Below are 25,587 nucleotides of genomic sequence, written 5' to 3' on the forward strand. Positions count from 1 at the left end.
ACTGACAGCTGGTACAGGCCAGTAAAATATCACTAGTATAGGTATCTTAAATTGGAAGATAGCAAGCAAACCACTTAACATTTCTGGACTCAGAAAAATACATAATGAGAAAGAACTGAGTAAAATACTGTTGGAATATATATAGTATGTGTACCTTGAATGACACCTCTGTGCCCATGGCTGTTATGCCTCATCACAGAAGCACCATTCTATAATAGTTTTGATGTGATCACAGGATCCTTCTCAACACAGAAGGCCAGATTGGTATTGTCATTTAATATGAGTTTCTTATCCCTGACCTAAAGCTACATTCTCTGATTCTGAACAAACAACAGTATAAAATGGATTAGATATGCGTGCAGTGGAGGGCTTTTGAATCAGAAGGAACGATGACACAGATCATTAGAAAAGGAACTAAGAAGTTGGAGGAGTTCTCTCTGTACATTTTAGAAAAAGACCAGTCTTTCATTAAGATTAACACAACACCATATTAAAGGATTATCACCTTACCTCTGCCTCTTTTTTCTTTTTCATCATTTTTTGGGCCTCAAGTGCTTTCAAAGTACGATTAGATGCAGGTTTAGGAATCTGAATGATAGCTGCTTGGATTTTGGCCATTATTTCATTTTGTCGTCTTCTGCTCAAGCGTTGCTGGATATCCCATATACACTAGTTTAGTTATTCCACTCATTAGAACAACAGGCTATATTATACACTCACAGGTACACATACATACATTTTTCCATCGAAACTTTCAGAACTCAGCAATTTACCAATGGACTAAGTGCCACAACTGTGTAATGTTAGGAAGCAGATGTCAATATGATTCATCTTTTTTTTTTTAATTTTTTAATGTTTGTATTTTTTTTTTTTTTTTGAGAGAGAGAGAGTGAGCAGGGAAGAGGCAGAAAGAGAGAGGGAGACACAGAATCGAAAGTAAGCTCCAGGCTCTGAGCTGTCAGCACAGAGCCCGACACGAGGCTTCAACTCATGAGCCATGAGATAATGACCTGAGCCGAAGTCAGATGTTCAACCAAATGAGCCACCCAGGTACCCTCAACATGACTCATCTTGAAAAGTATAATATTAATACAATTTTGGAATTGTCAAATTTTGCCTATCAAATGTGTATATCTTCATTCTGGGTGATGATACCAAAAGGGTAATAAAAATGCCTCAAATACAAAGAAGAATATAATTCTTTCCTAATTCCACCTTCCTGACCTGCCCAATAATGTAAAGAGAAAATGCTGTCTCTAAAGACGGTCTGCAGAGAAAGTTCCATCTAGGAGATGGTCTCTAGGAGGACTTCTGGGGAACCCAGAAGAAATGACAAACTTCCCCAAAACTCAGTCACACTTTAAAAAATGAATTCACAAGCAACCTCAAATATTGGATTAAATACTGAATTATGTGATACCATTATTGGATCATCTCTTCTCTATGTAGGCAGTAATTATTTTAAGTAGAAAATAAGCAGGAGGGTACAAGTAAAAGAAAAATAATAGTGAGAATCAAATGAAATATTAAAAAAAATAAATGTTCTAAGAAGGAACATGTAAAGGGTCTCCTGTGTGGCTCATGTGGCTCAGTTGGTTAAGCATCCGACTCTTAATTTCAGCTCAGGCCATGGTCTCACAGTTCATGGGATCAAGCCCTGCATCAGGCTCTGTGCTTACAGCGTGGAGCCTGCTTGGGATTCTCTCTCTCCCTCTCTCTCTGTCCTCCCCCTGCTCATGCTCTTTCTCTCTCTCTCTTTCTTTCTCTCAAAATAAACATTTAAAAAAAGTAACATGTAAAATTAATCATGGCTTTACTACTAAAGCATTACATTAAAGAACTAATAACAGCATTAGTTCCTATACCCAAAGATGAGAAACTTTAGTTAACCACTAACAAGTCAAAAATTATAATTTAAATATATTTAAATCTTTTTCTTGCCATTTTACTTTCCAAAATCTAAAGATCTTTTCATCTTTAGAAAACCAGGAATACATAGGCTTTGCCCTTTGTCCTATTTGCTTTCTACCATTGTTAACATAAGTTATTTCAGAATATTTAATGGTTTCATATTACCTTTCTCCCAACTTTCTTTGGAGACTTTCTGCATTACACTTGATGCATCACAGTTAGGCTGGTTCCTTAAAAATTAGAGTCCCAGCACTTGGTTTCAAACACTACTTTAAGAGTGCCTCGTCTCCTTGCCATGCAATGTGAAGGGGAAGCCCAACCCTTTACTCTCTGGCAACTAATGGGATCATAAAATCTGCCAGAGTTTGTCTCTCATCGTTCCCTCCCTCCACACAGGGGGATGACTACATCCAGGATATTTTAATTTCTTGTCATTCTAAATATATGAATTTAACAAGTGATTTATAGTGCAATGAAGAAAACTATAATCCTTTTGCCTGTAGTTTACACATTCCATATACCTAGTCATCTGAAATTCTCTTAAAAATCTTTAATGATTCCACACACCAGTCATGTGCTCATGTTCTTAAAGGCATAGGAGATCACTAAAGATTTTCAAAGGAATTTGAGAAACAGCAGAGAATTAGTCAAAGCAAGAGGGGCCAGAAAGAAGTTAAGAGATGTTTAAGGGTGTTGGAAAGGGAAGCAAACAGAAAATCACCCTACATTGCCAGGATGAGAAAAATGAGGCAGGACAGGAAGACCAAGGGATTGCAGAAGAGGGACCAGAGAGGCAGAATCCCGTTCCACAGCCCTTAGTGGGGAAAACAGCCGTAAGCCCTCACTGGAGCAGTTAGTAGCAATCCCCCATCACTAAGGCATCGGAAGCATTAATTTCAACCAGATAACTTAAAAAAGAGATCAAGTGGTCCTGCCACTCCAGAGAATGGCAGTTCTTGTTCTTGGTCTCAGGGAGAGGTGACAGCAGGAGTGGGGATAGAGAAAAGGGGAAACTGAGGGGAGAGAAAGGTGAGAGTGGGGCAGAGCACGAGTCAAAGGAACATGCAACTTGAGCCACATTAATGCTTATGCAATGTGTACTATCGGCATAAATCGCAAACAGTATACTACTATGCACTAATGAACTTCTGGAAAAGTTGTACTATAAAACCTTTTCAATATTAAAACATCTTTGTTCTTCCTTGAGTTTTTGAAATTTTTCAAGTTTCTCAGAATGCATGCGGACAAGATCTTCTCTCATGTGTCTATATTTTTCTTGAAACCTGTGTGTAACCCGCATCAGATTGAAATCAGTTTGACGTGGTATCAGGTTTCTAAGTCTCTAAATGAAGAAAGCATTTCAAAAGATTTCGTTATTAGAAAATAAAAGTGTATTGTCATTATAAGCACACATAAAATTTGTCTTCAAAATAAAATTTCTACGAAATACTATTTTTGATGGTTAAACTAAACTCAAGCCCAATACTAATCACTTATATCTTTAATTTACATAAAAACAATAAAAACATGATCTGAATTCCTTCTTATAAAATAGTCTCATATATACTTTTATATTTTTTTGCCCTGAGTTTAATTTTTAATAAATAGTATTCATTACGTGAATGAATTCTTAGAAGTACATTTTCATAAGAATAATTTTATAAAACCAATTCAACATATACAAGATAATATGAGAAGCCAGATTCTTTCCATTATTTAAGCTACCTCCTAGTAAAGAGTGAAGAAACATTAAAACTTCCAGGCCACTGGGAACGAGAGTGTAACAATATAAGAAAATGAACATCAAAGCAATATGGCTGATGCTTTTAACTAAAATGTTTATATCCAAAAGTAATCTCCTTAAAAGCCAAAGACTTACTAAAAGTTTTTTTTTTTTTTTCAAATGGTACTGTTGCTCAAAAAATTTTTGGTCCTTCTCTTCTAAAACCACCTCAGTAGATACTGGCACTTACTCAGAAGATCGTTTAAGGACCTATCAGCTGACTTTACGCCCATACACACCTTCCTGCTTTTCTCGTCGTTAAAAATCGCCCGGCCTCCATCTTCAGAGGCAACAAAAATGCCAGGTCCTTGAACATCCTACTTTTCTACCTCAATACAATATTTAGATCTTCAGCTTAATTATTATCCTCTCCCCAACCCAGGAAATACCCACTGAGAGATAATGGAGTCTACTGTTAAGAGTAGAGACCCAGTGCCTAGGTTTGTTACAACTCTACCCCCTACTAGCTGCATTAAGTTGGGCAAGTTACTTAATCCCTCTACATCTCAGTTTCATCATCTGTAAAATGGGAATAACAAAAGCACCTATCTCATAAGAGTGTTGTGAAGATCAAAGGAGATAACAGATGCACGGCCCCTGGAACAGGGCTTTGCACCTCCCTGTGTACAATCAATAAGTTTTAGTCAATATTATTATGCAATAGACACCTGAATTTTCTTCCATCTGGTATCAAAGAAAAAGGCATGTCTAACTCCTTCCTAACATATCTCCTCCTCCACCTGGCCCATCAGTCGCATCCTCTTTTCTTCCCTTGAGAACCTTGTTCACTTGGTTCTCACACCAGTCATCTCCTGCCACTGATTCTTTTTCTCAACTGGCAAGTTGTCCCAGTCTCTATGTCCATAAAGGAAACAAATAACCTCATGTTTCTCTTGAGCTTCTCTCCTGCAGCTACTGTTCTCATTTTCTCTTCTCTTTTCCCTCCACATTTCTTGAATGAATAGTCTATGCTTCAGTCTTCTTCATCTCAGTTGACTATTCAACTCACCACATTCCACACTACTCCACTGAAACATTTTTCTCTCCCCTGAATTTTATCTCCAAGGGGATTGGGACCATCCTTGTGCTGGTCATAGTGCAATTGCCTAACATAAAATAGGAACCCGACAAATATTTGTTCAACAAACGAATGATTGACTCTGGGAAGGTCACCATGGCCAACTTTAAACCTAATGGTTTCTTTTTGGCCTCAACTACACAGCTCTTACAGCGCTTGTTGCTGTTGACTGTTTTACACTTAATAAAGAATTTTTTTTGTATTGTTTCCTTAAAAACTGAAAAAAAAAGCCTAACTCTGAGGCAGGTGGAGATAACCAATTTTGTTTTTAACAGTTGGGAAAATAGAGAAATAGAGGCTGAGAGTGTTTCAGGGATTGGTTCAAAGTTAGTCACCTTGCACGTGAAGGAGGCAGGATGGGATACCATGTTCTTTGGCTGTAAGCCTAATCCAATTCCAGCTCTCCATGGCTGCTGAGCTCATTCTTCTACCAGGCTCATAAGACTCATGAGAATAGGAAAATCTGAAAGTGCAGATGGCCCTCACATCTATTATGTCATTGTTTCTTCATAAATTCAATGTACATGTTTAATTGTTTCCATTTCTATTTAGTGCACTCCATCAGGGCAGCACCCCCCATTATCCTAGAGGCCTGGAAGAGTTAATGTACTTCACTTACCATAAGGAAGTAGCACAGGAACTAGAGAGAACCGTCAACTAAAATGTTGTATCGATTAACCAAAACACACTTAATGACAATTTGCAATGTTCAAATCATTGCACCAGGCATATTCCTTGAACTTAAAGAACTAAAAATCTTGTGAGACCTTATGACAGATAAATCATGAAAGTCAGCCAACAATATCAACAGCAGGAGTTTAACACCAGAGAGTGAGAATTACGTGTGCCCTAGGAGGAATCCATGTGTACTGGGAAGGTTGCCACAGAAGTAGATGGAGAAAAGCTTGCAGGAAGAGGAGAGATGAGAAGTATAAGCTTGGGTGAAAGGGAGGGAGGAGCAGAGATATACAAGAGTTGTTCAAGGATAGGTTGCTGATCAATGTAGAAAAGACAGACTTTATGCTGAAGACTATGAAGAAATGCAGTCAGAGAGGTTGAGACCATTTAGTGAAAGATCTTGAATGTCAGTGAGTCCAGGTTGGAGACAGGACATACGTAAAATGAGAGGTTTCTGACCAAAGAACCCAGTGCAAGCGGAATTTTGGGAAGATTCATCTAGCAGTTGATTGACATCTGGCGGAAAGCCAGAAGACCAGGAGAAATGTTAGTAGGTTGTGGTAGTAATTCATGCAGGGATATGAGCAGATATGACAGAGGCAGAAATAGGGAGAGGAGCAAGGCATGAAAACACTTGGAATTAGGAACACACAGAATTTGATATACTAGTAGCCATGTGGAGGGAGACGTCAAAAATGGATACATGAATTGAAAATATTAATATAAAACAAAACCCAAGTATGACCAATAACGTACATAAGGGACACAGATACCCAATGGGGCTTTTTTGAAAGGCAACATCACTGTCATGTCTCCTTACCAAGTTTTACATGGTGGTAGGCTTATGTTTCTTTGTGTACTTACATCTCGAAAAGCCTCACTTTTCATGTTTTGGTGTCTGGCGTTTGCTGGGGGCTGCATGGTTCGCATTTCCACTGTGGTCAGCCCACTTTTCTTCTTTTTCTGAAGAACAGTGTACAACTGATACAAAAGTTTTGTTGCCGCCCCAGGCTTTTCTGTGATGATGCTGTGGGCCACATTCTGATCAAACTGCACACCCAGAAGGTGAAGTGTTGGCTCCAAGCGAGAAAAATTATTAAGTTTGGCACTTGAAACTCTAGGCATTAAAATATTTTACATAATTAGACACTGACATTGAATTAAAAACAACAAATATCCGACGCATGATCATGATCTGATATGATGAATTATCCCATGGTCTTTACAATATATCGTTCCTCTGTAAAACCACTCAGTCATGTAAATACATTGAGATTTTCTATTGTCTACAACTCCACCCACTTATTTCTCTTGAATGGTGAAACTAAAACTCATTTTATACTTTTCTGCTTAAGTAGATGCTAGAATTTTTATAGGAAGTCAATACAAAAAACAGATAACTGCTTTCTTCTAAACAGAAAAACAACTATGGTTTTAAAAAAATATTTTACTCAGAAGGCAAAGCTGTAATTTAAATTTCCATTTCTTTAGGGGTGCCTGGGCGGCTCAGTCGGTTAAGCAGCCGACTTCAGCTCAGGTCATGATCTTACGATTTGTGGGTTCAAGCCCCATGTCAGGCTCTGTGCTGACAGCTCAGAGCCTGGAGCCTACTTTGGATTCTGTGTCTCCCTCTCTCTCTGCCCCTTCCCTGCCCATACTCAGTCTCTCTTTCTCTCAAAAATAAATAAACATTAAAAAAATTAAATTTCCATTGCTTTAAATGATATTATTACTCGAGTCTGAAAATAGCCCTAAATGTTGCACTGACAACTTTAACAACAATCCTCTCAGGCACTGTCAGAAATATTTAATTAAATAATATTAGCTAAGCAATCTAATTAATTATGCAATCTTCACTTTAAAGTTTATATTACTACTTTAAGAATCAGTAAAGACTTTCTAATTTTAAGTTATCTTTGAATCACCTATGAGATTTTAATAAGTTTATTAAAGTCTTACAAAGATGAATACATTGTATTCCCTGCCCTTGAGGGGCTCACAGCAGGACAACACATGAGTGAACAAAAAATGATAAACTGAGGTAAGTGTTGGAATATGGGTCTCAAATGATTTAGGGCTGTCAATGAGCCTATGAATCTAGTGACAAAAAGATGGCCAAAGAGATGCTGGATGCATTTTCAATTCTTGGGCCTCTTTATGTTCCAACTAGATGCAAGCATCAGTTTTAACCACTGGCTTATTTCCTCCTTATTTTAACTTGCCAACATTCAGTGTTGGAAAAAAATATGCTGAATATACTTGAAGGATGGAAAAAATATACAGGAAAAAAACATACTGAATATACTTCAATATAAGTCAAAGTCCCAACCTCCCTCAACCCCACAAAAAAAGATTCTGTAGTTAAAAGGGGGTTGGCACCTATTGGGTAGAATTTCTCATATAGGGTTTTTCACTCAATGACTTCATTTTGGACTATAAAGTTATTTGGGGAAGGTACAATGATATTCAACGACCTCAATTAAGTATGTAGAGGTTTATAGAGATTCCTTCACACTTAATTTTTTTTTTTTTTTTTTGATCACAGATACCACAGAAAATCTGATGAGTGCCATGGAACCTGTTCCACAAGAAAGAAAACACATCCGTGCATATACACAAAATATGTATCCCATTTCTGGATGTTTGTGAAACTCCTAAAATCTAGCCTAAAAGTGCCCATTCACTACAATTTAAAAACCCATGCTCTAAAAGGAGGTAGGGCTGAGGAAATATATGAATGATTTCTAAATATGAATAAGGAGTCAATATCATGGGAAGGCCAATGTTAACAAAAATAGTGACATAGTAACTTGATTTCCTTTTCTAGTTATATGGTATAACTTACTGTCCTATTTCCTCCGTTTACTATTATTCTTTCAGCAGAAATATTTGGTAAAGTATACTTAGCGTATCAAACCACATCAACAAACCTTGAATACAATACAATAGTTTGAATTTATAAAAGAGAAACAGGTCTCGGAGGGGCTGAGAAGAAATATTGGATGCTACAGGAAATCTCTAAGTAAGAGTAACATTTTTTTAGGTCTTCTTATGTCCAGGTTTGCAGTCTGCTTTCCCACAAATGACCTTACAGTTTGATATGACAACCATCTGCCTAAAATGAGTAAAGCAGACCACGTTTTGTAGGGTATAGTCGCAAAGGACAGTTAGGTCAACGATTGTGCCTACCTTCCCCGGACAGGCACGTGACACCCCTTCTTGTTCTTCCCGCACAGTTATTCTTTCGTGCCCTTCCTATCCTAAAAGCCCCATATGTCTTGCCTACTACACATATTTGGAAAGACCACCAGAGAGCCACTTGTCGGAGCTTTGGCCTGGATCATAACCTTGGGCTACAGAGATTAGGGGCATCAAAATTCAGGAGGGAAAATCCCAAAGCAAACACTATCCATTTCCAAATTTTATCAAAACTTAGCCCTGCACCCAGTAAAAGTGGAGAGCACTTCCTCTCCTCTTACTTGTTTTACATGGCCCCAGGAATGCAGTGTAAGCCTATTAGTATTAAATATCAGCCACACATTAGGCTTTAAAATGGCTATTATGAACTGGCTGAAGAGCCAGGAATAACAGTGCTTCTCTCTGGAAGTTTTCAATACATAAAAACGACATTTTAAGAGCATAACTAGTGCGTAAACTGGTGGAAGTCCACTCTTGGCATAGCATATGCTCAATCAGTTTGCATGAAAATCAACATGTTTTTGTATACAGGCAAACTGTAAGGACATCTTTGCTCTGGAGACAGAGTATATGATGCAAATGATAACCTCTGAGGGAATAAGGAATGTATTCTGGGAAAAGTCTTCTCCTCTATGTGTAGTGTTTGTTTGTTTTTAATACTTGATGTCTCAGTTTTCTTACAGCAAATCCCCAGATGTTGTATATATGTTGCATAGAGGGTAGTGAATGGGCAAGGGGAGAGGAAGAAGTTTGTCTTTCCTTGCTTTTCTTTGTTGACTGGACAAAAACACGCTACTGGTAATTTGAGCATGGAAGGGTTTTCCCTTTCATACAAAGTGGAAGGAAGATAATCAAGAACAAAAACCTCATTTGAGACAAATCCCCTCCACAGTATTATTTTTTTCATGAGCAAGCAATGCCATCTGTAGGATGTAACATAAAAAAGAAAGTAATAAGTTCATGGCAACTCATGTGACATGTTTGTTCATGATAATTTTAGCATTACATTCATTGGTTTAGGAGATAAAACTTTTGTGTCTCCTACTTTGGTTGCCACAATTCTTAGCTTAGCTGATTAGTGTTTATTTTTTATTTATTCCTATTCTAGAACTTAGAGGGAAAATCAAATTTTCTTGTGATTTTTCTAAGACATAAGACATTCTTAGGATTATTTAAATTATTTTAGGTATCTGATACTTGCAGTTCTTATTTGCCAAGAGATTATCTATCTTCTCTCCTCCTTGTCACCTGGTGAGGGAACACATCTTACTTACAAGGTAAGTAGAAGCTGTCCCCCCAGGGATATCCAAGCTCCTTTACATTTTATTCTTTTAACTGATCTGCTCATTTTTCACCCTGTGAGGTGAACTAAACATATCCTAGAACAGAGAATTCTTTCAGAGTTAGATGAGTTCTCAGAATTAAGAAGTTCTAAGGCAAATAACTTCAGTTATAGGCAACATTCATATTTTAGACTAAAGACACTAAAAATATGAAACAAAAACTCCAAATCATGAGCCCTAGCATTAGACATCTGCCTAAAAAACAGGCTTTGACAAAGAAGGATACTTTTCCCCATTAAATACACTACTATAAAGGTCACATCCATGGATTTACTGATCCTTGCCTTCTTTCAAAGACCATGTGCCCCTGGGGAAAAAAGGTGTGTTGTTCCAAGAATTCAAGATGAATAGAATTTGGTTGTCTGAACAAGTGGGTCCCTCTTCTCACATTAAGGAAATGATTCTCAGTGGGATAGAAAGTTAGTTAGTTGTTTGCAGCAGGTGAAAAAGAGGGCTGTTACATATGATATTACTCAGGGGCACCCCTGTCCAAGGGTGGGGCAAGAGTATGACACTGTCCTGTGCTCAGCTTGCCAATCCCTGTCCCTGATGCAAGGCTGTTTCAGCCAAAAAGGGGTTCCTCTCCTTTGCACAAAGGCCTCTCTGTTCACTAAGACCTGTGTGTTTACAACTGTGTCCATCCAGATGAGGTCCCTTTTTCCATTTCACACAAAGAGCCTCTATGGCCCTGCTGACAAAAGCTAATTTAGTATACCTGAACATCATCTGGCTGGTATGGTGCTTTAAGTCGTCTATGGCTAAACAGGCATGCTTTCTGACATCATGCATTTATTCAATAGAAAAATATGATTGTGTGTCAGCTATGGGCCAGGGACAATGCTTGGAGCACAAAGAATAATCATACATACTGTGCAACTTTCAGAACTGGAATTTAAAATAACAAGGAAATACCACAATACTCCTACTAGAATGGCCTAAATTCAAAACACTGACAGCGCTAAATGTTGGCAAGGATGTGAAGCAGCAAGGACTCTCACTCACTGCTAGGAAGAATGCAAATGGTACAACCACTCAGGAAGCCAGTTCATTCCTATAACGAAACGTACTGCTATCACATGAGGTTAACAACTGTGCTCCTTGTTATCCACCCAAAGGAGTCGAAGTGTTATGTCCACACAAAACCTACATGTGGATATTTATAGCAGCTTTACTTATGATTGCTAAAACTTGGAAGCAACCAAGATGTCCTTCAGTAGATAAATGGATAAATAAACCGGTATATCCAGACAATGAAATATTATCCAGTGCAAAAAGAAATGAGCTACCAAGCCATGAGAAGACATGGAGGAAATTTAAATGCATATTTCCAAGTGAATGAAGCCAAAAGTCTACTATTGTATCATTCCAACTATATGACATTCTAGAAAAGGCAACGCTATGAAGATAGTAAAAAAAAAGAAAAAAACAAAACAGTGGTTGCCATGGCTGAGGTAAGGGACAGAGGAGTAGGTGGGGCACAGAGGATTTAGGGCAGTGAAAATACTACCTATGATACTATAATGGTAGCTATAAGTCATTCCACATTTATCCAAACCCATAGAAGGAAAAACACCAGGAATGAATCCTAATATAAACTACTCACTTCGAGTGAACATGAATCACAGGTTTATCAGCTGCAACAAATGCACCACTCTGGTAAGGGGAGTGGATAATAGAAGAGGTGATGAATGTGTCAGGGCAGGGGCTTAATGAAAAATCTCTGTGCTTTCTTCTCAATTTTACTGTAAATCTGAAACTGCTTTAAAACATAAAGTGTAAAAGAAAATAGGCAGAGATTGAGTAACATTTCACCAGTGAAGCTATACAAATGACGAATAAGCAAGTACATGAAAAGTTGCTCAACATCATTAGTCATTAGGGAAATGCAAATCAAAATCACACGAGATACTACTTCACACTGACTAGGTAACTATAATAAAAAAGACAGTAACAAATATTGATGAGGCTGTGGAAAAACTGAAGCCTTCATCCATTACAAGTGTGAATGTAAATGATACCAGCACTTTGAAAAGCAATATGGGTGTTCCTCAAAATTGTAAACACAGACCGTGTAACCCAACAATTTCACCCCTAGGCATATACCCAAGAGGAATGAAAACATTTCCATGTAAAAACACGGTGTTCATTGGGGCGCCTGGGTGGCTCAGTTGGTTGAGCGTCCGACTTCAGCTCAGGTCATGATCTCGTGGTCTATGAGTTCGAGCCCCGCGTTGGGCTCTGGGCTGATGGCTCAGAGCCTGGAGCCTACTTCCGATTCTGTGTCTCCCTCTCTCTCTCTGCCCCTCCCCCGTTCATGCTCTGTCTCTCTCTGTCTCAAAAATAAATAAATGTTAAAAAAAATTTTTTTAAATAAAAAAAAAACAGTGTTCACAGCAACACTGTTCATAGTAACCAATAACTCATATCCACCAATTAATGAATTGATAAACAAAATGTGGTATATCCAATTGAAATTATTCAGCAAATAAACAGTAAGTAAGAAGTACTGATACATGCTACAATATGGATAAACCTTGAAAACATGATCAGTCACAAAATATACATATTGTATGATCCCACTGATACATAAATGTATAAAATAGGGAAATCTATAGAGACAGAAAATAGATTTGTGGGTACCAGGGGCCAGATGGTTAGTGGTTATGGTTGTGAATGTACTAAACATGTAAATATGCTTAAAACCACTGAATTGTATGCTTTAAACTGGTGAATTACGGTCTGTGGATTATATCTCAATATAGCTGCTAAAAACAAAAAAAATATTACGGGTGGTTTTTTTGCCAGGAATCTGTATGTTGCTTCACTTCTCTTAAAAGAGAGAAGCAATGAACAAAATAAGAAGTAGTATGGCCTCAAATTTCAGAAATATAGGAGATCCTAAAATAGGTCCCATCTAGAGAGGGGGTCTTGCTGCAACCATATAACTTTCACTCCTCTGTGCTCCTGGGACAATGAAGCATGCATATTCCAGGAGCCAACAATTTTCATATCAATGGTGTGTTTGGCTGGTTCAGGCTTGGAAGGGATCTTGTGGCTCATAATCCTTTTAGAGTTAACTCTGGGAGCTAAAGCCATCCAAATGCCAAAGGAAATGACCCTTTTAGAAAGACTCAATCTCACTAACCTGCTTTCTGAAAATTCTGAAAAATCACCCTGAAGTTCGAACTTGTGCAGAATTTCTCCAATTAGATAGCCACTGGAAAATGCCTTTGCAAATGACTTGGGACCTGAATTTTAAAACATACAGATAGAAATGTAAAGATAATGTTGCATATAGAGCATCTTTATATTCATTATGTATACATAGAGTAAAATTCCATAACTTAAATTCAAAATGCTGTGAAACTACTTCTAGAAACATCTTTTAATAATCAAATAAAAAGACTAAAGTTTAACAGTAGATGCCTTATAAATATCCCTGAATAAATATAAATCAATACTTGATGACATACGGAATTCTGAAAGAAAACACAACTTTTGATCTAATTAAACAAAATATAACCAATAAAATTTATCGAGACAAACATAGATCTAAAAGCAAACCTTCAGGACCATCTGGGTGGCTCAGTTGGTTAAGCGTCTGACTCTTAATTTTGGCTCCGGTTATGATCTCACAGTTCCATGCAATCGAGCCCCCAGTTGGGCTCTGCCCTGTGAGCATGGAGCCTGTTTGGGATTCTCTCTCCCTGTCTCTCTCTCTCTCTCTCTCTCTCTCTCTCTCTCTCTCTCTCTCAATAAATAAACATTTAAAAAATAAAAACAACTTCAATTTATTTTACAAAATTACATTCCAATACCCTTGTTATCAATTCAGGTTATGGACGATGACAGCATATTCTGGCCAAGTGAGGTGGAATCTAACCTTAGTAAACCTTAAGACTTAATTTCAACCTTTTTACAATAGAAATTTTTAAAAAACCATCTATCTGCACCTTCTCAAATAAAGCCTACCAAATACAATCAGGCTTTCCCTTGGTGGTTCCAGAGGTTACTCTGGTCCAGTTGTTGTCCTCTGCAATGACACAGATAGCCCAGAGGAAAACAGACTTTGGAGCCAGAGACATCTACACTGGCATCTTGACTCTGCCCCTGACTAGCTGTGCAACCTCTGGCAAGCTACTTAACCTCCCTAAGCTCCAGTATCCTCATCTCTAGAACAGAGATAACCGTATCTACATCTCTCTTGAAGAACTATTTTATTATTTTATTATTTTATTATTATTTGAGAGCTGTTTTAAAGATTAGAGGTAATGTCTGAGGAATGCTTGGCTCTCTGCCTGCCCCATAGTAAGCACATAATGTTCAGGAAAAAATTTTAAGTGTTAATAAAATTTGTTTTTTAAAAAATGTCCTTAGTTTGGGGTCACTTGTATTTTTCTTATGAAGTGAGGGACATTGGGTTACAATGCAGAACTGATACACAAAATAAATTATGTTGTCATAGGACAAAGCTATCATCTCTTAAATGATTTCAAAATCCTCCCAAACAAACCTTCAATGTGCTTCTGTCAGGGTCCTTCAGGCAACAGCAGTCAAACACTATATATCACTGCACTACCACAAGCTCCTCCGTACCAGATTGTCCTCTTTTATCTATCTGACTAGTAACGAGGTGGTTAATTGATTTTGAAGAAATACCATTTCTTCCCGATCTGTAGAAATGATAGTTGATGTGTGGTTGCGGTCGAGTGAGGTGAGTCACAGAGACCTTACTCAGCATACTACACGTTATCATAAGGATAAAACTAGCATATCTGACACCAGCCCGCAATTTCACCCAAAGCTTATTTTATATTCTTTTTTCTTTAATGTTCATTTATTTTTGAGAGAGAGAGAGAGAGAGAGAGAGAGAGAGAGAGAGAGCACTAGAGGGAGAGGGGCAGAGAGAGAGGGAGACACAGAATCTGAAGCAGGCTCCAGGCTCTGAGCTGTCAGCAGAGAGCATGGTGGGGGGCTTGAACTTACAAACCCTGAGATCATGACCTGAGCAGAAGTGGGAAGCTTAACCAATTAAGCCACCCAGGTGCCCCAAAATGGTTACTTATTTATTTCGAGACAGAGAGAGAGCAGGGAAGGGGCAAAGAGAGAGGGAGACACAGAATCCAAAGCAGGCTCCAGGCTCTGAGCTGTCAGCACAGAGCCCGACGTGGAGCTCGAACTCACAAACCGTGAGGTCGTGACCTGAGCCGAAGTCAGACATTTAACTGAGTCACCAAGGTGCCCCAAAATATTTTATATTCTTAACAATACCCCAATCCTTAGGTTGAATCAATATATAATAAAGTATTTAAAATGGTATCAATTATGCCCATTGATTCTGTTTACTTAGGGCCAACTCCAGAACCATCTAGCATCAGAATCTATTGACCGTGTCTCTTGGCATCATACAGAAGTAGTATTTGAAGCAACTGAAATCCAAATGGCTTTCCACCTCCAAAGGGAGGAGATGTGCTATCTCCTCCTCCTGAGTCACGGCTGCTTTCTCCTTCCCTCAAAGACCTGACACTGTTGGCCACCAATGCTATTACCTGGTCTTGGCTGCCATCATCATCCTCACCGTGCCATCTGGGCTGCTGTGGCTGTGCCTTGCACCTCTCTGTCTGTTGCTTTCTTCTTCCTGGGTTGTTGTTTTGTTTTGGTTTGTTTTGGTTTTGCCCTTCTCTCTTCCCTGGCCCATCCTTATTCTCCTCTTTTCTGAGGGGTCATCTGACATACAGCTATTGTCAGACAATGGATTTCTACTAATAATCTAAAGACTATTTATTGCTTTGCATTCTGAAGCTGTTGTTATGTCACCATCAGGTAGTTCCAGTCCCCTCTCCCTTCCCCTGGAATTTGCACTATGTCTGTTGTTTGTTTGATTGAATACCTGAAGTGCAGCCCAGGAATAAGGGGCAGGGGGGCGACATCTGTATCCTGTTCTAGGGAACATCTGTATCCTACACTGTCACCCTCAGTGACGAATGGCCTTTAGTAAACTGTTTGCTACAAAAGGGTCACAGAAAAATAAAGTCATAGTCCACTTCCTTTAAAATGCATGACGTATTAAGAAGGCAATTGATAGGAGTAAAATAGAGGCATTTATGGATATAAAGGGCAAAGAACAGTAAACGCTTATTATTTCATTGTCAAATAGTTCACTACAAGTAAACACGTACAGAAACATGTCTGCAGCTTTGTATGCATAGGACACTTCAGCTTTACTGTGTGCTAAATAAGCAGAAAAGCGAACAATGAGTGAAGAACGATAGCAAGTGGAAAAACATGTAGAAAAAATAAAAGAAGAAAAAATGATGAATACATGCAAGAGATTAGACAGGAAAGAAGATAATGAAGAAAAGTATACAAGCTAGGAATACATAGATTAAAAAGTATGAGAAGACAGGTAAGAGGGCAGAGAGAGAGAGAAAGGGAGAAGACTGTGGGGAAAGAAACAAAAAGGATAAAAAGAAAAAAGCAAAGGAAAGCTTATTTTTTTCCCTTTACTTCATTATATTTTTCTTCCCACCAAATGTTCCTGAATCCCATGATGAATTTCATGACAGCCACCTCTATAAGTTAATTTGCAATAAAAATTGGAATTTCCTATGGGAAAGAAGAGACAGGTTGGCTCCAGGACAAGAACAATGAATAATATGAGAAATAAACAAACTGTGGAGCCCAGTGATATTCTTCATCCTGAGTTCTGACATAATTTACATCTGGGATCAGGTCATTCAGCAACAAATGACGTAAGTTACATCTGGGTTGAAGGTCATTCTGCAATAACTCAACCTGGCCTCCAAACTTCCAAACTACACGCCTGATCCCTATCACTACACTTTTCTTTTGCTGCAGTCTTTGATGTGGGCCTTTGTGGAAGGTCTAGATGAGGCAGGATTCAACAGATGATATGACCCATGTGCTTCCCACCAAAATGGCTCTAAGCCAGCTGGAGAAAGCACATAAAGGAGATAAGCCTTCTATATTCCAAAATGGTTAAGAGGAGAGCATAGTCTCTGGGGAAACATTCTCCTGGTTTGACTCCTTGTTCATTTATAAGCCACCAGACTTTGGGCAATTATAAATGTCTCAGTTTCTTGTCTTTAAAAGAGGAAGAGTGATGGCTTCTATGCCATAAGAGTTAGTTTGAGAATTAAATGAGATATTGCATGTAAATGCTTTGCATAATTCCTAGCATATAATAAGTGTTCAGCGACATTTTTTATTATTATTATCACTGCTTCCTAATTTAAGATAACAGGTCATATTAATTACAGGTCATATAATTCAGGAGTTCAATGACTACAGTACAAACATCCTTATTTAAAAAGTAATTCAATATTCAGAGAGCAAATACTTGACATTGTCCCACCAGAAGCACATGTAATCAAACACAGTTGATCCCTACAGTAAAACACTTCAATGGGAGAATTAAAAATTAAACATGGCATTGCAACATTTCTGGTCAAGTTTTGCCACCCAATGAATAAAGAGATAACTTGAATTTTAGAATCGTGAAAAAGGGTCTGTAAACCTATACATTCTATGCTCAGTGGTCTTCACTCTACCTTTACTAGAAGAGCAAAGACCTAGTCTGCATATCAACCACATTTTAAAAGCCAAGCAAATTTACTTTCATTTAAGAGAGAGAAAAGCAGCTGCTGATGACTTGGAACTGACCTAGCCCCATCAGGCCTTGGTGTTCCTAGGAGTTGGCCTGGCACTCACAGCTAGGCCTTGGCATTCTCCTGCCAAACAATCAATTTCACAGCACACCAACACCAGACAAGGCCACTCTGTGACCCTGATAGATCAAGACAAAAACAAAATTCCTTTGTAATCTTCTGTGTATTCAGACCAAAACAATATTGTCCAAAACACAAAAAATGACCCCAAATCTCCCTATTCTGGCCAATATGTTTTCTGCTTTTTTACCAATTAAATCTTTGTCTTTGTTTATCCTCTCCAGTTCCTAGATAAGATTTATTAAGATATCCAGTCATAGAGTTGCCTATGCTTCTTGACAGGATCCAATTCAGAGCAAAGCACTGCTTCCTTGAACTCTTCTCAGTAAATACCTAACACAAACCCAGAAGCTTTAAGTCCTTTCTAATACCTTCTTACTGAATGACCCACAGTTCCCCATGGTATGTGTTTTCTCTTGTTGGCTACAAGTCAATAAACCCAACTTTGTTCAACTATAGGTATGTATCCTGTGGTCTTTGACTGGTGGATATTGACAGCTTATTTTCTTCCAGTATAACAAGATGATCAAGCCTTTCCTTTGAAGACTTTATCATAATTCTCAAGATTTTCTATCTGAAACAAATTCTCTATATCATTCTAATCTTCTTTGATGGTTTAAATATTGGGAGGCATTCTTTTCTTGGAACTTTATATCTTGAAAATTTTGACATTGTTTTATACAACAGCCTTCAGCTATCAGACTTGGTGTCTCAATTTCCAGCCAATGGAAGCCAAATTGTAACCAAGGAAAATGCTGCTGAGCTGGCCAGGAAATATCAAAATCTGTCGTATTACAAGAGACACAGTATATTTCCCAAGTACCCTAAGGAATGAAGTATGAAAAAATGTGTGGTTTAATGACACCAGGTTAAAAGTGGAATGAAACTGCTGAAAGTAATCAATGGTAGCGAAATTATGGAAAGAGACCAATTTCCATCAACAAATGAATAGATAAAGAAGCTGTGGTATATATATATGTATACACACATATATATGTATATATATGTATATATATATATGCATACCTCATGTGGTATGTGTCTGTGTGTGTATATATATATATATCAGGATCCAATTATATATATGTGTGTATATATGTATGTATATATATGTGTATATATATATATATACACAATGTATATATATGTATGTATATATATGTATATATATGTATACATATATATATACACAATGGAATATTAATCAGAAATCAAAAAGAATGAAATCTTGCATTTGCAACAAAGTGGATGGAACTAGAGTGTATTATGCTAAGCGAAATAAGTCAGTCAGAGAAAGGCAAATACCACATGATTTCACTCATATGTGGAATTTAAGAAACATAACAAATGAACATAGGCGAAGGGAAGGAAAAATAAGATAGAAACAGAGAGGGAGGCAAACCATAAGAGACTTTTAAATATAGAGAACTGAGGGTTGCTGGAGGAGGGGGGATGGGCTAAATGGGGAATGGACATTAAGAAGGGCACTTGTTAGGGGTGCCTGGGCAGCTCAGTCGGTTGGGTGTCCAACTTCAGCTCAGGTCATGATCTCACAGCTGTGTTCACAGCTCAGAGCCTGGAGCTTTGGAGATTCTGTGTCTCCCTCTCTCTGACCCTCCTTGGCTCACATTCTGTCTCTGTCTCTCTCAAAAATAAATAAACATTAAAAAATTTTTAAAAAAATAAAGAAGGGCACTTGTTGGGATGAGCACTAGGTGTTATATGGAAGTGATGAATCATTGGGTTCTACTCCTGAAACAAATGCTACGCGGTATGTTAACTAACTTGAAATTAAATAAATGAGTAAATAAAAATAAGCAGAGCCTCTGAAATCACAAAGATGAGGATTAAAGTACCCAGGGTTCTCAAGATGAACAAATCCATAAAGTTCAGCCTAAAACATACTTTTGCCTCACTCATAGACTCTCATGTAATAAACAATTAGTTTCTAGGTGCCTATTATGTGACAGGCCCTATCATAGGTGCTATCCTAAAGTAAAGGACATAGAACAGTTGAAATAATATTTATTGAATATCTAGATCTAGTGTAGATGTTAGGCACTGTGGTAGGTGTTCTCCATTTCCAATCTCATTTCATATCCTTCCAAATATAGAGTTGTTTTTTTTTTTTTTTTTTTTACCATTTCTTTCAGTCGAAGTTTGGTTACATATGTTACATAGTGATTTGACAACTCTATACCTTATGCTGTGATCACCCTAAGTGTAGCTACCATCTGTCACCACACAACACTATTAAATACCACTGACTGTATTGCCTATGCTACACCTTTCATCCCCATATCTCACTCATTCCATCACTGGAACTAGCACACTTACTATTCTTACTTCTCAGAACTTAAAATTGGGACCTAGAGATTATTTATGCTTCAGATACTACAAAGTTGATAGAGAAACTTAACTTTCCCAAGTGCAATTTTCTCTTTATTGCACCTCTGTTACCCCTGATAACAATGTTTAAGATTATTGAACAAATGAGGGGTGCCTGGGTGGCTCAGTTGGCTAAGTGTCTGACTCTTGATTTTGGCTCAGGTCGTGATATCATGGTTGGTGAGATCCAGCCTTGCATGGGGCTCTGTGCAGGCAGCATGGAGCCTGCATGGGATTTTCTCTCTCTCTCTCTCTCTCTCTCTCTCTCTCTCTCTCTCTCCCCCCCACCCCCATCCTTGGCTCATGTGCATGCATTCTCTCTCTCTCTCAAAATAAATAAACATTAAAAATTTTTAAGATTATTGAACCAATTTTAAGATTATTATTGAAGAATTAAGATTATTTTAAGATTATTAAAATTAAAATATGCATAGTAAGGTATTTACATTTTCAATATAACCACACCCAGAAACCAAAAGAATACAGACTACTAGTATATACTCATGTTTACAAAAGATCTGATCTGTAACATAGAATTCAAAGGCTTCTACTCATTTATGGAGAATGTTACATTACAATGCTAGTTTCCTCATATGATGAATTCATAAGAGTTTTGTAAAGCAGAAGCAATGCTTATTCTTGAAAATAAGTGAGAATTCCTAAAGAATTTTACAGCAAATCTTTTAGTAACATTTCATTATTTATTTTTCATTATAGAAACAACTGCATGAAAACAACTGCTTGAATTTCAGATGTAATTTTGTGTCAAGCAACTTTTTGTATTCCAAGGCATTTTAACATATACATCTAAGTGTTATTCTCTGGGAGAAATGGTCTTGTTAAATTAAACTCACTGGAGATCTTTAGCTTTGGCAACAAAGCTTTGAATCTTTATATATTAAGGCTAATCAAATCTCTGGTGACTCCCAGAAACCTCATTAAATGGAGGGAGACTATTCTCGATTGAGGATCATTGGAATTTATTTTCTTGACTGCTGATTCTCAGGGTAGTCCTGGCAATACAAAATTCAATATAGTATGCTTTATCCAAATTGACTTCTACCTTTCAGAATAATGCAGAAATCAATTGCCTTTGGCTGTGTTGCCAACAACTGAACCATTATTTAACCTCATGAAGGCAGCAAATGCACTCACTTGGCATTCTCATTGTTTTCTTTGTCCTAGCAAACAGTGTATGGATTGTCCCACTTCTCTCTTTTTTTTAATGTTTATTTATTTTGAGGGAGAAGGAGAGCACAAGCATACAAGCTCACAAGCAGGGGACAGGCAGAGACAGAGAATCCCAAGCAGGCTCCAAGCTACCAGCCCAGAGCCCAACAGAGGGCTCAATCTCAGGAACCAGGAGATCATTACCTGAGCCAAAATCAAGAGTCAGCCAGCCACTTAACCAAATGAGCCACCCAGGCGCCCCTGAACTAAACCACTTCTTTTGAATTTTTTTTTAATGTTTATTTATTTTTGAGAGAGACAGACAGTGGGGGAGGAGCAGAGAGAGAGGGAGACACAGAATCCAAAGCAGGCTCCAGGCTCTGAGCTGTCAGCACAGAGCCTAACACGGGGCTCAAACTCCCTGACCGCAAGATCATGACCTGAGCTGAAGTTGAACATTTAACCGACTGAGCCACTCAGGCGCCCCTAAACTGAACCACTTCTAAACAAACACTGATAAATCCACCTTTGCCATTTACCTATCTAGGAATTAGGTTATACCTTGTGAAGTTACAACATGCCTGGGTGGTTGAATTTGGGTACTTCTTATAATTTCAAACTGAACAGTAATCCTTATAAAAGGAGCTCAAATGAATACTCTTGGGAGAGTTGTGTTTTTTTAAAAAAATATATATTCCCTAACTAAATTGCAATATACAATATAGTGCCTAAGAGAACATGTCAAGGATCTAGCCTTGTGACCACTAGCTGTGTGACCCTGAACAAATTACCAAGCTTCTCAGCTTCTTTTACTCATCTTTACAGTTGCAACAATGTCTCTTAGGGCCCCTTCTTCTTTGTTTTTTTTAGAATTTAAAAGAACAAAACAAAACAAAACCCCTATGTAAAGGGCTTAGCACAGCATCTGGTACAAGTGTCTAATAATATTTTTATGTATTATTTTTTATCCTTCTTTCATTTATAAAACTCATTTAAGAAAATAATTCAGGGGTGCCTGGGTGGCTCAGTCGGTTAAGCGTCCAACTTCGGCTCAGGTCATGATCTCACGGTCGGAGAGTTCGAGCCCTGCGTCGGGCTCTGTGCTGACAGCTCAGAGCCTGGAGCCCATTTCAGATTCTGTGTCTCCCTCTCTCTCTGACCCTCCCCCGTTCATGCTCTCTCTCTGTCTCAAAAATAAATAAATGTTAAAAAAAATTTAAAAAAAAAGAAAATAATTCATATGTAACCCCCCATTCTACTTTATTATAGATCCTTACTCATTTCAATTAAAAGATGTTAAACATCATTTTTTTCCTTTTTTTTCATGTGAAGCTTCATCTTCTTTTTTGATTTTCTATTTGTAATGTTATGTTGAATGTTCCTTTCAAATTATGAAGGTAATACAAGCAATAAGCCAACTAATGCAGATGTAAAAAGAAAAGCCAGCAATCTTCTCCTTTCCCAGGGTAACCAATATCTACACACTATTTTACATCCTTCCACACTTTTCTCTCTGCTTACACAAACAATATGAAGATTCATGCATACGTCAATAGCCTAGTACATGGCTCTCCACACATCCTTCTATGCTCAAAACAGCTATATACACACACACATAAGTATGTTTGTGTATATATATTTCCTAGTTGGTACAAAAATGCAGTTATACTCCTCACATAAGCTATAACTTTTATGTTTTACTTGACAAAAATACATGAATATCCTTTAGGTCAAAAGTTATAGCATTAACTCATTTTTTCTAATAACTGCATAACAATCTGTAGCATGAATATAAAATCATTTATCCAAGTATTCTACTCTTGAAGGATATTCAGATTGTTTCCCATTTTTTCATTTTGTCCCTACAATCCATGTAGCAATAAACATCCTTGTTCAAATATCCTGACATACTGGTGATTTTATTTTTGTATGATAGTTTCTGAAGAGTGAGATTGAGCATTTATCATGCCCCAAGTCTTATTCTAATATATTTACTATTTATTACTACATTTACATTTATTATCTCATTTAATCTTGACACGACTTGATGAGATAGTGTCATTACTCCTATTTTGAGTATCATGAAATTTAGGTAAATAAATTGCCCAAGGTCACCAGCTAGTGGTGGCTAAGTGATTTCGACCCAGGCAGTCTGGCTTCCAAGTCCTTGCTCTTAACACAACCCTTATCTAGAAAATTGCTCTATTACTTTCTCCAGAGGTTGTAGCCACTTACTGTATTTCCATGATAGTTCCTATAAACCATGCCAAGCCTTAAACTACACACCATAAAAGGGCTTCTCTAATGGCTGGAATCCACAACCGGCAGTGTGCTTCCTCAGATGCACAGATTCTATCTTGTTTCCAAACACATTTGAATGTGCTTCCTACACTCTGAAAAGCCTTTCACAATGTGGAATTTGGTTACATCAGTCTCTTTAGGCTTCAGTTAGCAGTTAGGATCAAGAAATAAACATGTATTCCTAATGAATGGGATGCGGAATACTGCAGCTGTCTCGCTAACAACTTCAGGGAAGCAGACATCAGGAATTTTCCATTCATAGTTTATGTTGCTAACATGCTCCCTTAAAACACCTCCCATCTTTTCACCTTGACAGAAAGAAGTAATTCTTCCTTTCCCTCTCAAAGCCCAAATTCCAAAACGGATTACAATTACAACTACTACAATTATAATGGCATACTACTATTACTATGTTTCTTATTAATTTTACTTACTTTCCTCAAAAGTGTTTCAACATGCAAGAGTCCTGGGGATTTGAGCAAAGGGTGTGCGTTTTACAACTCAAGTAAAGGAACCAAATTAAATTCAGCAATCTGTAGCTGCTTTTCTGTGGAAGAGTATAACTTAAGGGAATTATAATGCAATTTGGCTCCTATGGTAAGAAAGGAATAAGAAAACTGCTAAGCATTGTCCTGAGATCAGCAGCACATTTCAGGTGCGAAACAGGGACAAAATGGGACGGATGATCATAGAATCCTGGGAAAGAACTGATCGCAGTTCCCAGGGAGTGTGTGGGTCTTGGTTCAGCAAAGAAAGAGTCTAGGGTTTAAGCTCCAAGAAATGCAACCGGAAGTGCACCAATGGTAAAGAGCCTAAGGCTGATAATAAATGTTCTGTTTCGGCAGAAACACTCCTGATCTAGCAAATTCCACGGCTGACCTAAGGTCGGGTTGGCACTATTGCCCTTCTGGTAGCAACGCGGCATTGTGCGAGGGCGCCGCTGTGAAAACAGACGGAAATGATTTGAGCTGAAAACCTCTTGCCTTGAGCAAAAACCATACCAGCTGGAAAACGAAGTGCTGAAGAAACAACAGAAAGAAGCGGAGGTGGAGCATAGCCGCTATGTCGGAATTCCGCGGCTGTCCTAGAAATTGCCAGCATGTACAAGTGCCTCTGTTGGTGTGGGAGTTAGAAATTTTGGATGGCAACTTCATGGCTGGGATAAAAACAGTTTAGTGAGTAAAGTCAGCTTTAGTCAAGAGTGAAGAGTGGTCAGAAATAGCTAATGTGTGTAACTGTTGAGCTAAAACTGCTACAGCTGGTAAATGTTTACACGGTCTGCATTAAGTCTTTTCGCACAGCCCCCCCTCCTGCTAGGTAGTTGGGTACGGAAAGTATTGTCGGATTTTACACTGGAGGAAACACTCAGAAAAGGCTTTGGAACTTGTCCAGGGGCACACATCTAGTACAGCCCTAGCTGGCCTGAAGGCTTCCTTATTTCATTGGCTTGCCAGCACATGCGTCTAAGGATTCGAAGGAAGTAATGTCAGGGCCAGACTATAGAGTCCAGCAAATTCTTCTCTTCATAGGAACAAAGGAGACCTCCAAAAACTATGCTTAGAAGGGCACAGTAGGTTACAAACTGTGGGGTCGGGCCCACCATGACGATGGGTAACTCGGGAGCTGCAGAATGGGAATGGGAGAAGCTCAAGTGAGCTGGACTGGGGCCATCGGACCCGCCAGTGGTGCTGCTGGGGGCCCCGCAGGCGCCTGGACTCCGCAGCTCGCGCCTTCCCCGCCACCTTCCATCAGCACTGCGAGCTCGGGGCCCTGAGCCCCCCGCTGGCCCCTAGCCCGCTCTCCCCGGGCTGTGTCACTCACTCACGGTCTGGGACACCTTCAACTCTTGGTTGAGCCACTGGCACAGGATCTCCGACATGGCTCGGCCTGCGCCTCTTAACAACACGCAAGGGTAGGAACGCGCGGGAAATCCAGCCTCCGGCCCCGCGTCCTCTTGTTGCCACGGGCAACTCGTTGCTAAGGAAGCGT

At 38.5% G+C, this 25,587-nt stretch overlaps 1 protein-coding gene across 4 annotated transcripts in view; it reads right to left on the reverse strand.

The window, feature by feature from the left end:
- SPEF2 (sperm flagellar 2) overlaps window positions 1-25,554 on the reverse strand; it is a 183,321-nt gene extending 157,767 nt beyond the window's left edge. For 2 of the 4 annotated variants that reach the window (XM_049648172.1, XM_049648175.1), the window contains exons 1-5: window positions 25,420-25,554; window positions 13,137-13,239; window positions 6,315-6,567; window positions 3,083-3,253; window positions 511-651 (exon numbers count right to left, since the gene is read on the reverse strand). In XM_049648172.1, the coding sequence (XP_049504129.1) occupies window positions 511-651; window positions 3,083-3,253; window positions 6,315-6,567; window positions 13,137-13,239; window positions 25,420-25,477 (726 nt within the window). In that variant the 5' untranslated portion in view covers window positions 25,478-25,554. Of the gene's footprint in view, window positions 1-510; window positions 670-3,082; window positions 3,254-6,314; window positions 6,568-13,136; window positions 13,240-25,419 lie in introns of all 4 variants that reach the window. The other 2 variants (XM_049648173.1, XM_049648174.1) reach the window with 2 other exon arrangements.
- Window positions 25,555-25,587: the final 33 nt, after the last annotated feature.

This window comes from Panthera uncia, assembly GCF_023721935.1.
Source record: "Panthera uncia isolate 11264 chromosome A1 unlocalized genomic scaffold, Puncia_PCG_1.0 HiC_scaffold_17, whole genome shotgun sequence".
NCBI lineage: Eukaryota > Metazoa > Chordata > Mammalia > Carnivora > Felidae > Panthera > Panthera uncia.